Source organism: Strongylocentrotus purpuratus, unplaced genomic scaffold (assembly GCF_000002235.5).
Source record: "Strongylocentrotus purpuratus isolate Spur 01 unplaced genomic scaffold, Spur_5.0 spur5_scaffold_5, whole genome shotgun sequence".
In the NCBI taxonomy this organism is placed as follows: domain Eukaryota; kingdom Metazoa; phylum Echinodermata; class Echinoidea; order Camarodonta; family Strongylocentrotidae; genus Strongylocentrotus; species Strongylocentrotus purpuratus.
The window spans coordinates 7,637,658-7,652,372 of NW_022145611.1; the positions used below are offsets into that span (position 1 = coordinate 7,637,658).

Here is a 14,715-nt window from a genome sequence, read left to right on the forward strand (position 1 = left end):
GAAGTCCAGTCTATGTTACCCATTCTAGATTGTGATGTGTTGGGCGGTAGTTAATGAAGGCACAGTGTAAAAGCATGAAAATGGATGAGCAAGATCTGTCAAAATACCCAATCAACTGGTTTCTTTTTTGCCTTGCTTGTTACTAAGCTCTGGCATATTTTGTAAATATTTTACTAAATACATGTAGTTTCATACAAGAATGCAGAGAGAGAGAGAGAGAGAGAAAGATCAAGCCGAGAGAGATGTAAAGAAGGTTATGTGGAGATGAAGTAGCAATATAGATCGAGGGAGAGAACACTGGGGGTAAAAGAGCTGGAGTTGCAGATGAAGAGGAGAATACATTTACTGCAAGGGTTCATTAGCTTGTCCCAATGAAATTCACTTATCCCATTCACAGGATTAGTTTGTACAGTACATAAGTAAAAGAGAAAGATGGAGAGTGCATATTTTCTACAGAGAATGAATCCATAGAAGTTTGTGCGTAAACCGAGGACGGGGATAAAGAAATTTTTTTGTTCTTTTTTTTTAATGAGAAGAGATCAACATTCTTAGGAAAACAATGGCATAGAAATATGAGGATGAGATTTGATACTTTTCAAAGAACACCAGTTTTAACCAAATTGAAATTGTTATATTTTGGAGAATGCAGGAAAAGTCTGAAAGAACAGATAAGAAGAGATGAAGTACATACAGTACTAACTTTTTGGAGAGGGCTATATGGCAGAGAAAGACCCCAAGAAGACAAAATGAAAACATGAGAGCAAGATTTTAGCAAAGATATGTCGAGATAAAGAGAAGACCTGGGCCTCGTCTTTGTTTGAGATTGCTAGCAACCGCATCTCCTATCTCTTTAGTACAGAGTTGCGATTGATATCGATAAAGTATTTGTAATTTCTTTATAAATCGAGGCCCGGGAGTAGCTTTATGTTTAGTTGTGAAAGAAATGCATGCATGTGGAATGAGATTATACACATGTATGTATATATTATTCTTGTCTTGATGTTTCACCCCCTATTTATTGGACACTTTTAACAAATTGGAATCTAATTTTGTGTGACCCACTATACTGTAGAGCCAAGAATTGACACACGACCAAGCATAAACTTGTGAATAACAATATTTTATTCTTTCAAAATTGGCCATGCAAGATCACTACACCATCCCACTCAAATACAATACACATACCTGGGGGTGTTTCACAGAGATCTGAAGTCGAACTTGACTCTAAGAGTCCAACTTAGGATCTTAGTGAAACACCCCCCTGAACAGATAAGATATTACTAAAAATGTGACGTTACTTTCCTAATAAAGCGACATAACGGAAGAATACAACAATGTATAATGTATATAAGTACTTTGATCTTTGCAGGTTTTTCTATCCCCTTCCAACTCATTTTCTTAGATACAAAGGAGAGCTGCAAGCTTCATTGTTATGCAGTAGCCCTCCTACATTGTATAGATCAGCATTTGGACTTTGTTTCACATGTTCCACTGCTGTACTGTACGAGAAACGTATCAAATTTACATTGAAATTGTAAGTTTGAAGAAAAAAAAAGATATAGCAACCAATATAAATCATATATTGTAAGATTCATATAATTTATTATTTAAAACCCCACAAATCCAGAAACGTGCACATGGACGAAACATTCCAAAATGTCGCGAGTTTTTCAGATTTCACAGGATGACTGGGAGAATTTTCAATTCATTGCGGGCAGAATTTTTAATACTTTTTAAAAGGTATAGGAGAATCTAAAATATTTGGATTAACTTTAGTGCACTCTTTTAAGCTCCTGAACTTCTACTGTTTTCTCCTGTTCGTGGTTCATTTCTAGATGTGATGTTTGTATTTTCCAGGTGAATCGTGATTAAATGGCATACTCAGTAGTTTTTCAGTCTGATCATTGTCTTTGATTGGCACTCTACAAGTTCCTGGATTGGATAGGATTTAATTCAAACTTCTAAATATAACTATTTTCACTCTTACTTAATAAAACATTTTATCAAGAAAGACACTGGCTGCAAATTAAAACAGATACAATCATCTCATAAACAAACATCTCATATATATACTTGATCAGTGCATTCCATTTAACCAAAGCACAAAAATAAGTTATTAGCAAGGAAAAAGACTATAATAAAACTGTAGAAAACAACTGAAGTCTAATTTCTAAATCAGTTTATTTTCCTACTATGTGTGCATACACAGAAGTTTACTGATTTGACCCATGACATGATTTTGATACAACACACATTTTCATATACTATCGCCCAAGTTATCTAAGTTTGGTATTCATTTGGTACCTTAAACCATAACTTTAAACAAAAAGTAAAAAATTAATTAAAATCCTTAAGTGCCCAGTTGAGATAAAGCATAAAATCTTTCAAAATAAATGTGTACATAATTCACAAAAATAAGTCCTGGATCATATCGCATAATATGATTTGCAATAGTTTACTAGATATACACCATACCCTTCAATGTCAGAAATGGAGGGGGGGGGGGGAAATTCCATCTAATTATTGGAAGTTGGAAAAAGTAACATATTATTTAGGTGGTTTCAATCATAATAAAAAAAGACAATGAACTTACAAACCAAAACATATGTCCTATTTAATACCAACTGAATAAACTGATAATATTAAACATAAATATGACTTTCTTTCAAACAGATTGATAATCGAAAATACCGGTAATATCTCTAGTGATATTCGTTTGTCTCGCAATGTATGGTCAAAAAGGAATCTAAAAGATCACGTTTCGTGCCCCGCTGCAACACTTCGTCAGGTGATAAAATCTAAGAGTAGATAAACACACTTGCTTACATTAGATTTTATCACCTGACGAAGTTTGCAGCAGCGCAAGAAACATCATGATCTTTTATATCCCTTGTTGACCCTACATTGTGAGACAAACGAATATCACTAGCGCTATTATTTTTTATACTACATCCGCAATGAGTAATATATTTAGCAGATTGATGATGTTAAGTTACAGTGTTCATGTAACTCAAATGAGCAACCTTGTGATCCACAGTCTGATGACTAATCCCATGGATGGCCATATAGCAGAGACCTCACTAATATTAGCATAATTAGAATGGAAAAGTACTAAAAAAGGACGTCTCATGGAAGACACTATTTTATTTTAGGGTTTTGGTTCGTCGGTGTGAAGAAGACCGAATTCGTCTGCTGAATCCAAGAGCGGGCAAATTATTGAAGCTTCAACCTATTAAAGAGATAGAGGAGAAAGAGCAAGAAAAAGAACGAGGGAGCGAGAGTGACAGAGAAGAGAGTGAGAGAGAAAGAGAAAGACAAAGAGTAGTAAATGAGGTCATTACTGCATATTCAAGAGTGTGCATGAGCAGACATGGGCGCCATTTTGAATTGCATATAACTTTTATTTTATGCAGCTTGCAAAGCGCATGTGTCGATATGATGTGAGTGTGCAGCGCAGGCAGTGACACAACAATACATGCAGGTCTGAAAACATTGATGACGCAATATTTACTTGCAAATTAATATGGCTGCCTTAACCTTGAAGGGGTGTATTTGATTTAACCTATTGCCATCAGAAACTTGGTGGCTACCAGGGATGCCAACCTTTCAGAGCACAAATCCGTAATCATAAGGCTAAAAATCCGTAATTTGGAGACAAAATCCGTAATTTTCTGCGCGACGCAAATTTTTCTGCACGCTGGCAAGCGCAGCTCCCGCAGGCAAGCGCGATAGCACAACAAGTTAAATAAAAGTAACATACCTGTTCATTAGTTGGTGTTACACGATGCATTTCCATTTCTTACTGTATTCTTCTTTAAAAGTCTGTAACTTCTTGCCACGCTTCTTAGTTGTGGAAGACATGATGATTGATATCTAAATCCAACCAACATGAGTTCAGATTGTCGACGAAAATCGACGAACGCTGTGACAGCCTGTGAGAAATCCGACAGTGTACACGGCGCTAGCGTAGCGAGGCCTGGCGCTGGGCGGGCGGGCGGTAGCGGCGCGGCCAAGAGAGGTATTTGGGTATTTCACCCGGCCCCCGCTCGCGAAGCACATGTTGTATGCACATGTATGCACTGAAAGGGGCGTGCTAGATAACAAATTGTCCAATCGGAAGCCCTGTGGGATTTCTATGCATGGATTCAAGGATGGCTGCGCTGCAATAGTCAAAAGTACGTGCTAAACCTTAAACGTGCTAAACCTTAAAGTGCTAATTTTGAAAATCGGCAAAATCTGCAAAATCCGGAATTTATGGTATGAAAATCGTACCGCCCGTAATCGGCCGATTTCCCGTAGAAATTACGGGAAATCCGTACTAGTTGGCATCTCTGGGCTACTGTATCAAGTCTATGGGCATGAGAGACTTCAGAAGTCAACGGGTTAAAATCAAAGGTACTATCACCTGGAACTTTCCTGAGAGACACACATTGCCTATGCCCTCAGGGTGACCTTTTGGTAGGAATACTCCCCAGGGAGTGGAGATGGTGCACATTCTGTGTGAATGAATCCGGTGACGGGGGTACTAATATTTGTAAAGTGCTTAGAGACGATATACCGCTACATAAATCCAAATTATTATTATTATTATATTGCATTAACACATGGGCCAATGCTCAAAATTTACTTCCTAACTTGGCCTACCCTTACACCATGACACTAAATGGTGATTAACTATATATATATATATATATACAAAGGCAGCCATTATCAGGGTTTAATGCATTTCTAACAATAAATCTTGCAAGATGTTATTTAACATCTTGTTCACTGGAAATCTGTAGATACAATGCCTTATCTACCCACAAGGCAGAGGTGTGAACGTTTTTAAAGAGAGCTCAGTGAATATGACATGCTGGACTTCATACTTACTCCTAAAATATAATCACAAGTAGCTGGTTCTACAAGATAGATGGTGACGGCGTGCTGACTAAGAGATTCCTTGCATTTTAATTTCACCTGAACTTGACGAGGTTTTCCCGTTAAATCACACATATCACCTCCAGAATAAAAATGTGTGACTTGTTTGGAACTAAAATAGAGAGGGGTGAAAAACAAATAAAGATCTATATAAATAAATATATATATATATATATATATATATATATATATATAATACAGTTAAACAATAAATGAATTTGAACATGAATATATCTTCTTAATACATGAATTTACTCATAAATTGTACATAACAGTGCTTTAAAGGCCCACTGCACTACTTGTAGCTACTTGCGCCCTCTATATAACAACCAATGACTAATCGGTGACCATTGGTCCCCCATGATCCTCTTTTTCTTATGTTAACTGAGAGCTGAGTTGATGAGATAACCACCTGTCCAGTGACCTTGCAGGGCAGTCTAATCCCTCCTATAAACTACGGCACATAAGCTTTAAGAATCAATGTGTACTTGCATCCTACCTTATGAATGTGATAGCATCTATGTTATCCAATATCTGTCTAAAGTAACCCTAAAACAGCTCCAAAAACTTGTGCATTCGCTATCAATCCTAAAATATTCTCAAACTTCTCTAATATCTTTACTTGTGTTTCTCTGCTTTCACCAAAGCAACTTATCATCACGGTTAGATTTCTTCAGAATTTACACGGTGCCCTTTCTTACCTTGATGATGGTTTGGCCTTTTTGGCATCTGCCCACCATTTTTTATGTGCATCCTCATCCCAAGCACCAAGTAATACTATTGTTTTTCCTGTTTTATCCTATAAAACAAAACAAAACAAAACAAGAAATACAATTAGATAAATACATTATGATAACAAAGATAGATAAATAAATAGAGAGACAGAAAGATAAACAAATCAGTTATATATCTCCATCTCTACAAACACCATCTAACTCCAGCACCAATATTAGCCTCCTACTATGTGGATTCGTAACATGTTAGAAAGTATATAAAACATTTACTTGACACTAGGATCCCCCAAATTGAAAGCTTTCCTTCATGGAACGATAATACACTTTATTCCCACCTATCATGGAACACATTTTTACTACAGCAGTACAGATTTTCCACTTAAAAAGTGAAGTAATGCGAGCCTTTCACACTGAGGAAAGACCCTGATTGGCAGAGGTCATAGTGATGTTATACAATGCCTGTAATTGCAATATCATCATTTATATATTCATATGATCATACAGAAGAATGTGATCTTTCATATCTAAGAAAATAAGGGGGAGGGGGGAGGGGGGGGGTGAAAGAAGAAGAAAAAAATTCTCCTTGAACATTCATTGTCAGTTCAGTAATCAACCTGTAGTATGAAATATAATTACCAATGCTAAGCATCTATATTTATTTTCTTCAACACCACAGACAAACGTCATAAACAGAAATGTATATGATCATACAGAAGAATTTGATCTTTCATATCTAATCCTAATACCAGTACATTTTCTTTCAAAAGATAGTCATAGTAGGTTTGTAATAAATATGAAAGAGATAGACAGAGAGAGAAAGATAGGGAGAGAGACAGGGAGAAAGAGGAACAAAAAGAGAGAGAGGGAGAGAGAAATACATCACGCTTCCCTTACCAGATGATATTGCTGAGCATATTTTCCGTAACAGAATTCAAACTTCCACCAGCCCTGGCCGCCATGCAGGCAGTAGTCTCCCTGTAGAAAGTCTCTCAGTAGCTGGTCATCGGCCAGAGAAGTGACCGGTCCTCTGGTGGCTCTGTCCACCGACTGGACTATTTTGGTGTCCGTATCTGTCTCGGCCTGCTTCAATCAAACATACAAGTAATGCCAACGGTCAGATTCGGTTTTTTAATAGTTGTGAACAAAGGTGTCAAAGTGAGTTTAATTGAACTTTTCATAAGTACAGTGAAACAAGTCTATAAAGACCAAGGGAGACAAGAAAAGTGGTCTTTATGTACAGGTTCCTTTAGTACATGCTTCAGTGAGAAACCATTTCCAAGGGAAACAAAAAATATGGTCTTTTTAGACAGGTGGTCTTTCTATAATATGGTGGTCACTAAAGCAGGTTTGACTGTATTATGAAAATATAGGGGAAATGCCTGTACATGTATAAATGATTACAATGATACTGAATCAATACTAAGTAACTGCTGATTAAAAATCTTAAAAGGCTCCTTGCTTATGCCAGAATACATTATACAGTGTCCCTTGATAGTGTCTTCTTAGTTTTCTTTTTTGTTAAAACATGAACAATGTGTTATTTCTGAAGAGCTTCGTACTAATGAGGCACTGCTCTTTTGCAATGGATGATAAAGTAGTAAAATACTATACTCATTTCTCTCAAGGGGAAAGGTTGTCTTATCATAAGTATGGGAGAATCTCACACAATATGTGACAATGCTGCTACATGTAATTCAAAAGGCACAAATCATGGTATTTTGAAGAATTATAACAGGAGACAAATCTGATTGTAAAGTAGTCGGTTCTAAAAAGATTGGTTTATGAAATCACTTGTTAATTAAATACTAGTAGCTGAAAAATGAATTTGGTTTTAGATGCTTTTAATGGTAGATATTATCATTTTATGACACAACTCGATAACCATAGATTAGGAATCAAGATACCTTGGGCTGGCTAACGTGATGTATATTGTCCTTTTTATTAAGAGCCTCGTATGCCTCGGGATTGGCTGGCGAACCATCCATTGCATGGCATCGAATCATGTTGATGGGGGATTCTTTCAATCTGGTGAAAAGAAATGGGGCATTGTTCTAGAGTCAGTTGAAACAAAGTTATCTTACATCTCATCAATATCAACCAAAGATCATCAAGAGTATAGGTCTATGATACCATTAATCAATATCAGGGCTCGACACTAACATGCGCCCGGGACACATGGGTGCCAAAAATCTAAGTCTAAATTTTTTGAATTTTTACATAGGATTCGTACATACAGACTGTAAAAAGTTCAATCCAGACCCCTTTCTAACAAAAGTTTAGTTTGGAGCCCTGCTTAAAGCCTATCTGCACTAGTTTGGCCAGGAGGGATTATACCTCCCTGCGTGGTCACTGACAGGTGTTATCTCATCAAATCAGCTCTCAATTAACACAAGAAAAAGGGGATCGTGGGGGACCAACAGGTACCGCTTAGGCATTGTTTGCTAAATAGGGGGAGCAAGTAGCTACAAGCAGTGCAGTCCCACTTTAATACATGGTTTTAAAAAATTATATGATATAATATATAGGAGAGATAAAAACAGCAGAAGAAAAAATATAGAGAGTTGCAGACAAACAGATAAAGATTGAACAAATGAAGAGAGAGAGTAGGGACAAAAACAGAAGAGGCGCAAAAAGGGAAAACTAAAAGACAGAAGAGAGAACAAAGTAGTTAAAGAGAGAAAGATCGAATGACAGAATGAAAGAAGAGGGGGAGAAAGAGAAAAGAAATAAATCCATGATAAATACTAGTAAAAAAAGAAAGGGGTATACCGGTATGCAGGAGAGAGAGAGAGAGAATATGTACACTACAGCGATGGTGATCTGAATGAAAGAATTACAAAGTTAGAGAGGAAGAAGGTAAAGAGACAAAAAGAATAAATGAGCAAGAGATAGACGGAACAATAAAGTAAGAGCGTAACGAAAGAAAAACAGACAAAACTCACCTGTACAGAGGATGACTACATAGGTGTGCCGAGAAGAGAATGGCTTCGTATTCACACGTACTGGTCTCCTTTAGTGATAAGATGTCACCTCTGCCGTTCTTGTCACATATATACTTGACCCTGGTCAGCCGTGGTGTATTGCTCTTCAGGTCACAGGGCGTGCCATTACCCATGATGACCTCAAAGAACGGAATGTCCTTCCCTTCCATGTATATTGTAGGCACCTATAATTTGAATTTTAAAAATGAGACCAGTGTAATGTAGTGTCCAAATGGATATACAAAGTCGACAGTTATAGAAAGCAAATACGTACTGATGGAAAATAAATTTTAACAGCTTCATTATTACACATCAAGAATAATTTAGCATTTGAATTCTTTTAAATGAGACCATGTAGTGTCCAAAATTGATATACAAAGTCAACAGTTATAGAAAGCAACTACGTCCTGAAGGAGAAAAAGTTTCAACAGCTTCTGTACCACAAATCAAGAATGATTTAGCATGTAACAGCATTTTGAGCTAAAACTGTATGAAATTTCAATGCAACGTTGGACCCTTTTTCTTTTGGAGCATTATTGGACTTATTATCATATGTTACATGTAGTAAATTTTAGTTTTTTTTTGTTATAAATCTCAAAATGATCATAGCTTCAATTTTGCATGGTATGACCTATCTATATATAGCTTTTGAGTCCATTATTAAAAAAGAAAATTAATAGGCATTTCAAAAGAAACACCTTTCATTCTTAGATCACTACTATGGTATTATACCATATTTAACAGCTTTCTTGAATGTATAATGACTGCCATTGACGGACTTAAAGGTAAAGACCAGTATTGGAAATGCCCCAATTTCAAAAAATGTAATGGAAGTTCTTATTACCAATCATGTTAAAGAATATGTTTTGACTAATACATGATGATAACAAATTTGCTGGGAAACCGCCTACTAATTGATATATTTTGTAAATTAGTTTTTTATCAATTGGTATGTGAGAGATAAACGCACGTACAACGCACGTGTTTGCGTAGTCCCATATACATCTTTCTGTGTACAGTGCTTGTAACTTTACGAAGACTGGGCCAAAGTTCTTATCATTTTGGTAATTCCAGAACCTTGCAGTACACACCAATACTTATATGCTAGATGATCAATCTTTTCTGATCGATTCCACGTTTCTTTCAAAATGCAATCGCATGACCGTAACTGGTCTTTATCTTTAACATAAGGGCTCTACTCCACACCAGCTGTTACTCATCAAACAATTACATGTATATTTATTCTACATTGACAGACAGCACATCGCCAAATGTTTGATAACAATTGATTTTTCATTCTCTATCTACAATATTATGTTCACAAACATGGCTGCCCTGCATACTCTTAAGTTTGATGATGAAGAAGATGCAAATCAACTTACTTTTATATCTTTTGCTGGACCTTTTATCTTTGATATATTTTGACAGGCAAACTGCTCATCTGGAGGGTATGCAAAGTCTTTTCCCAGGAAAAACTCTTGCTTTTTGGTGTCCTGTAAACAAGGATAAAAAAAGGATGAATACTTCACATATTGCTTCCTACTTCACTGTTTTCAAATGACACAAAAACCCAACTGTAGCAACAATCTAATTACAATTTTATAAAATGTCTCAACGTTCACACAGATAGGCAGAGAAAAAAGATTGTCCAATCATCGTTTTACTTCACTGCTGATATATTCCTGTTTTGCTGGGGAAAAAAACCTGTTAATTTGGTAATCGTTCAATGTAATTCAATGTTATTGTTAACAGTAAACAATTCAACTCGTGGTTGTGAATCGTTATAGTAACAAAAAATTAAGAAGAAAAAAAAGGGGGGACAAAAAAATGGAGAAAAAAAAAGAGAAAATTTTCTCCATGAATAATCATTGTCAGTTCAGTATTCAATCTGCAGTATGAAATATATACCAATGTTTGGCATCTATATCTATTTTCTTCAACACCACAGAAAAACGTCATAACATACTGTTCATTTTATAGCACTATAACATTTCAAAACTAGATATTGCTCCTACTACATGAACTGCACCGCCCCCCCCCCCCCCCCTCCCAGTTCCTCTACTGTTCTATTTTCAATACACTTTATCCAGATATTGATTCACTTTTATTAGGATTTCACTCAATACCACCTCCCCAATGAAGAAAACACATTTGCCTATATTCAATATGCTGTTGGCTCTATTGGAGTCTATTCTGAATGACAGAAATATTTCTCAGCCACTGAATTCAAACATACACAAAACAACAATTTTAAATGACTATGTTTGTTCAAGACCATATGAGCAGAAGAACTCTGTAACAAGTCTTACCCTGCCTGGTAGTTTTTCTTCATGAAACTGTCGTAGGTGCATACCATGACAAAGCTCATAAGTCCAATATGTTTCAACCTGCATAGTGTAGAGAATATAAGTCTATAGAGATAAGTCAACTTGTAACAATCAAGTAGCTAAATGTACCATCTATTGACAAACATCATCCAACTCATAATTCTATAAAAAAATCTTTGATCTACCAGCATACCAAATATAAAGAGGTTGCAACTCCACCAGTACATGCACATGATGCATGAATACTAGCACACAAATACTGCATCGTTTGTTTCAAGATAAGAAAGCTTCTACCACACCTGTAAACTTGTGAAGAAAATATCATGCCTTTCATGGATACAGTGTGTACCGTTTTTGAAATTAGCTCCTTTAAAACATTTTCAGATAGTACAATAAGCCAATAATAGGTACAAATACCTCTAATAATATCATGTATGGAGTAAAAAGTTCAAAGTTTGTGTTTAAAAAATAATTACCGGTAATGCAGCTCCCCACAATGACAACCAATGGTTAAATTTGTCAACCTGATTAGCAACCCTTCATCCTACCAGGGTTAGAGTAAAAAAATTAAAGTTTGTATTTTTGTGTGTATGTGTGTGTGCAATTCACAATAAATGAAAATGAAAGGTTAAAAATGGTAACCACAGTAGTAAACATCTACTTTGTTGGTCTGGCAGCCTGAATTGAAAGTGATTTGTGAGAGCTCTCTGCTCAGGGGGGAGGGGGGGGGGGGGTAAATTCTTAATACTTGCCCTCAAAGTGCAAGATCCCCCTTTCAAGACGGGTTCCATGAGCTTATTGGCTGACGGGCCATCGTATGATAGAACGTTCTGTGCATTGGGGTCATTCTCAGGAGGAACGATACATTGGTATTGCTCATTGTTGGCAGTTGTCATGGTGAGAATGTTATCTGCAAACTGCTCCATCTGCAAAAAATAAATACAAATAAAATAAAATAGAATGCAGATTATATAGAAGATAAAGAGGTCAATATATTCATTTTTTAGGCGGATAGGTTTATATTAAAAGTAGACTTTTTTTTTACAGCGACAAAATCAGGAAATCTAAGTTTATTTGGACCTAGGCCTAGATAGTAAATTTAATGAATATGGAATAGAATATAGATGTCTAGACCTAGTAAACAATGGAGGGAAAGTTTCATTATTTATATGTAAGCTCAAGATTTCTAACATAGGGTCTAGTCTACATAGCACTTTCTGAATTTTTGCCAACTTAGATCTATAATCCATATCATCAAAAACTGAATAGTGAAAGTTGTGACTGTCTGAGACTGAGCTAGACCGAAGTTGAGCAACAAGAATATAATAAAGACATCTGATCTACCAATCCATCAAGAATTTGATCTATATTCTATTCTATCTCATTCTGTCTTTCTTCTTTTTTCGACAATCAGTCTTTAGTTCAGAATGTGTAGACCGCAATTTCTGTCTCTAATTCGTTCGTTAGCCTCTGATTTGGGTAGGGTCGGGCGGTCGGCTACTCTCCTACCCCCACCCAAGGGCAAGGCCAAATCAGAGGCTAACAGTAACAGTAACAAACGAAAGAGGTCGAGACAGAAATTTTCGGTCAACAGAATGTGTAGAAACAAGATAATGAAAGAAATATGCCTTAAACATTGAACTGAAATTCCCCTCTGAAAACAAAGAAATGACTTCTAAATCCTTGTGCCGCATGCCCGTTGTAAACTTGTGAGTTGCTGTGGCTTTATTGTGCACAATTGTGATCCCTCCCCCAATATCTTACACTCCATAGAAAGTAATACCTGGGACTGAAGGAGGAATATTTACTTACTTGGCCAGGGGAAGAAGCACCAGGAAATTGCAACTGAAATAAGACATTGTCACTGTTAAATGATGCACAAGTCACAGCTAAAAGAAAGAATAAAATGTGTAAAGATGTGAGCCACGCCGCGTCTAAATTTTCCATTTTTAACAGGCAGTTTTACATCGTTCAAAATGAGAAATTACGTGTCAATCTTCAGTAATGATAGTGTAGCGCAGCTCGTTGCATACCATCGAATTCGTTGTGAGCACCACAAGCGCGTACATAATACATATGTGTACTGTACTGTAGGGTCCATAGAGATATATAAGTTTATACAACACCTACGTGGATCCTTGTCATTTGATTGGACGATTGTTGGTCACATGATATTCAATAGATGGTATATTGCACGGTCGTGCATTTTTGGTTATATGCGCCGTGCATTTTTGGTTATATGCGCCGTGCATTTTTGGTTATATGCAGACTGCGTATCTCTCTGCTGCATGTGCGCGCGCGTATCCCTGCGTGTATCTGACGCGAAGGCAATCTGCATGTAATTGAGAAGGCTTGACTCGAACTGTAATTTATCTTTATAAGGAGTAAAGCATAATTTGTTGATTAACGTTCTATTAGGTCTTCTTCGATGTTGTATAAAACAAATAATGAATGTTTTTCATTCGTTTAATAGTGCAAATATTTTCATTCGTTGAAAGATTAACGTTAATTCTATTCAACTCGGCTGACGCCTCGTTGAATAGAATGTTAATCTTTCAACTCATGAACATATTCGCACTATTGAACTCATAACCATTCATTATTTGTATAATATATCTCTATGGTAGGGTCCCAGCTACGCGCTATATGTATCTCAACTCCTTGTTTTGGCCGCACGTACTACAATTTGATTTTGTTTGTGTTATGTTTTATTGTTCTTGGATCTTGGATTCTTTTCCTCCTAAATACTCCGAAGAAGAGTTTTGACTGGAGGTTGTGGAGGGTGGACGATTATATTTTGGAAAAAAGTTCTTTAGTGACTGCATTTTTAAACGAGAGCGGGGAGGTTTGGTCGATGGTACTCTGTATTCCGCTTCGATTGGACGTAGGGCATATAAATGCACGTAATCTGATTTTAAAAACTTGCATCTAATATGCGGTAATAGAAAAATCTACCCCATTTACTCCAGTATAGAGCCCCGGCCTCGGCGAGCAATATAATTAAGACAAAACGGTGTCAACGTTTTTTTCCTTCTTTTTTTCTTCTTCTTTTTTTCCCCCCTTTTTTCATTTTCTTTTCCCACTTGAATAGAATAGAATAGAAATGGATCATCGCAGCCAATGGCTGAATTTGATCCATTTTATAAAGATACAAGTGCAATCCAAAGTTGAAATAACACAAAATATGACATAAATCAAAAATCAAACATAATTATAGACATTTCATAAAAATTCATTAATCAAACTTCAAATTTTTGTTAAAAAAGATAAAGAAAGGGAGAGGTGTATAGGACGGAGGGAGAGTTGGAGTAATGACAGAGAGCGAGAAAGAGAGGAAGAAATAAAGAAAGCCAAGAAGGAGAGAGAGAGAGAGAGAGAGAGAGAGAGAGAGAGAGAGAGAGAAGGGGGACGAAAGAGAGAGACGGAACTGAGAGAGAGAGAGAGACAGAGATGAAAAGGGAAGAGACAGACAAATGGTACCTTATCATTACAGATGAGGGGAGATGGCGAGAAGTATTTAGCAATGCATAAAATCGAGATAAAACTATCAAAAGTCATTCACATAGTTCAATCATGGACTGTGAAATTCTAAAAACACTGATATTGGTATTACATTTTATTAAGAAGTTTTATAAAGTAAGGAAAAGAGCTGCACTGGAGGCGTTTTGTTTGACATTCAGGTATTGCTTAACTTTGATTGAGATTTCGGAATACGTGCTTTGATGTCTAACAGGTAAACATTCTTTAAATTGT

The 14,715-nt window shown here is 36.4% G+C and overlaps 1 protein-coding gene across 2 annotated transcripts; it reads right to left on the bottom strand.

The window, feature by feature from the left end:
• Positions 1-1,101: 1,101 nt before the first annotated feature.
• On the bottom strand, positions 1,102-12,990 carry LOC579042 (endoplasmic reticulum lectin 1). 2 transcript variants are annotated; one of them, XM_030999064.1, is made up of 10 exons: positions 12,775-12,990; positions 11,715-11,888; positions 10,945-11,022; positions 10,018-10,128; positions 8,597-8,820; positions 7,559-7,679; positions 6,549-6,734; positions 5,622-5,719; positions 4,873-5,032; positions 1,102-3,229 (listed from the first exon to the last, which is right to left on the bottom strand). In XM_030999064.1, the coding sequence occupies exons 1-10, from the start codon at positions 12,907-12,909 to the stop codon at positions 3,149-3,151; spliced, it is 1,368 nt and encodes a 455-aa protein (XP_030854924.1). In that variant the 5' UTR covers positions 12,910-12,990; the 3' UTR covers positions 1,102-3,148. The 2 variants fall into 2 exon arrangements, with proteins under 2 accessions (XP_030854924.1, XP_030854923.1); XM_030999063.1 differs by having other exon boundaries at positions 6,549-6,737.
• Between the last annotated feature and the right edge of the window lie 1,725 nt (positions 12,991-14,715).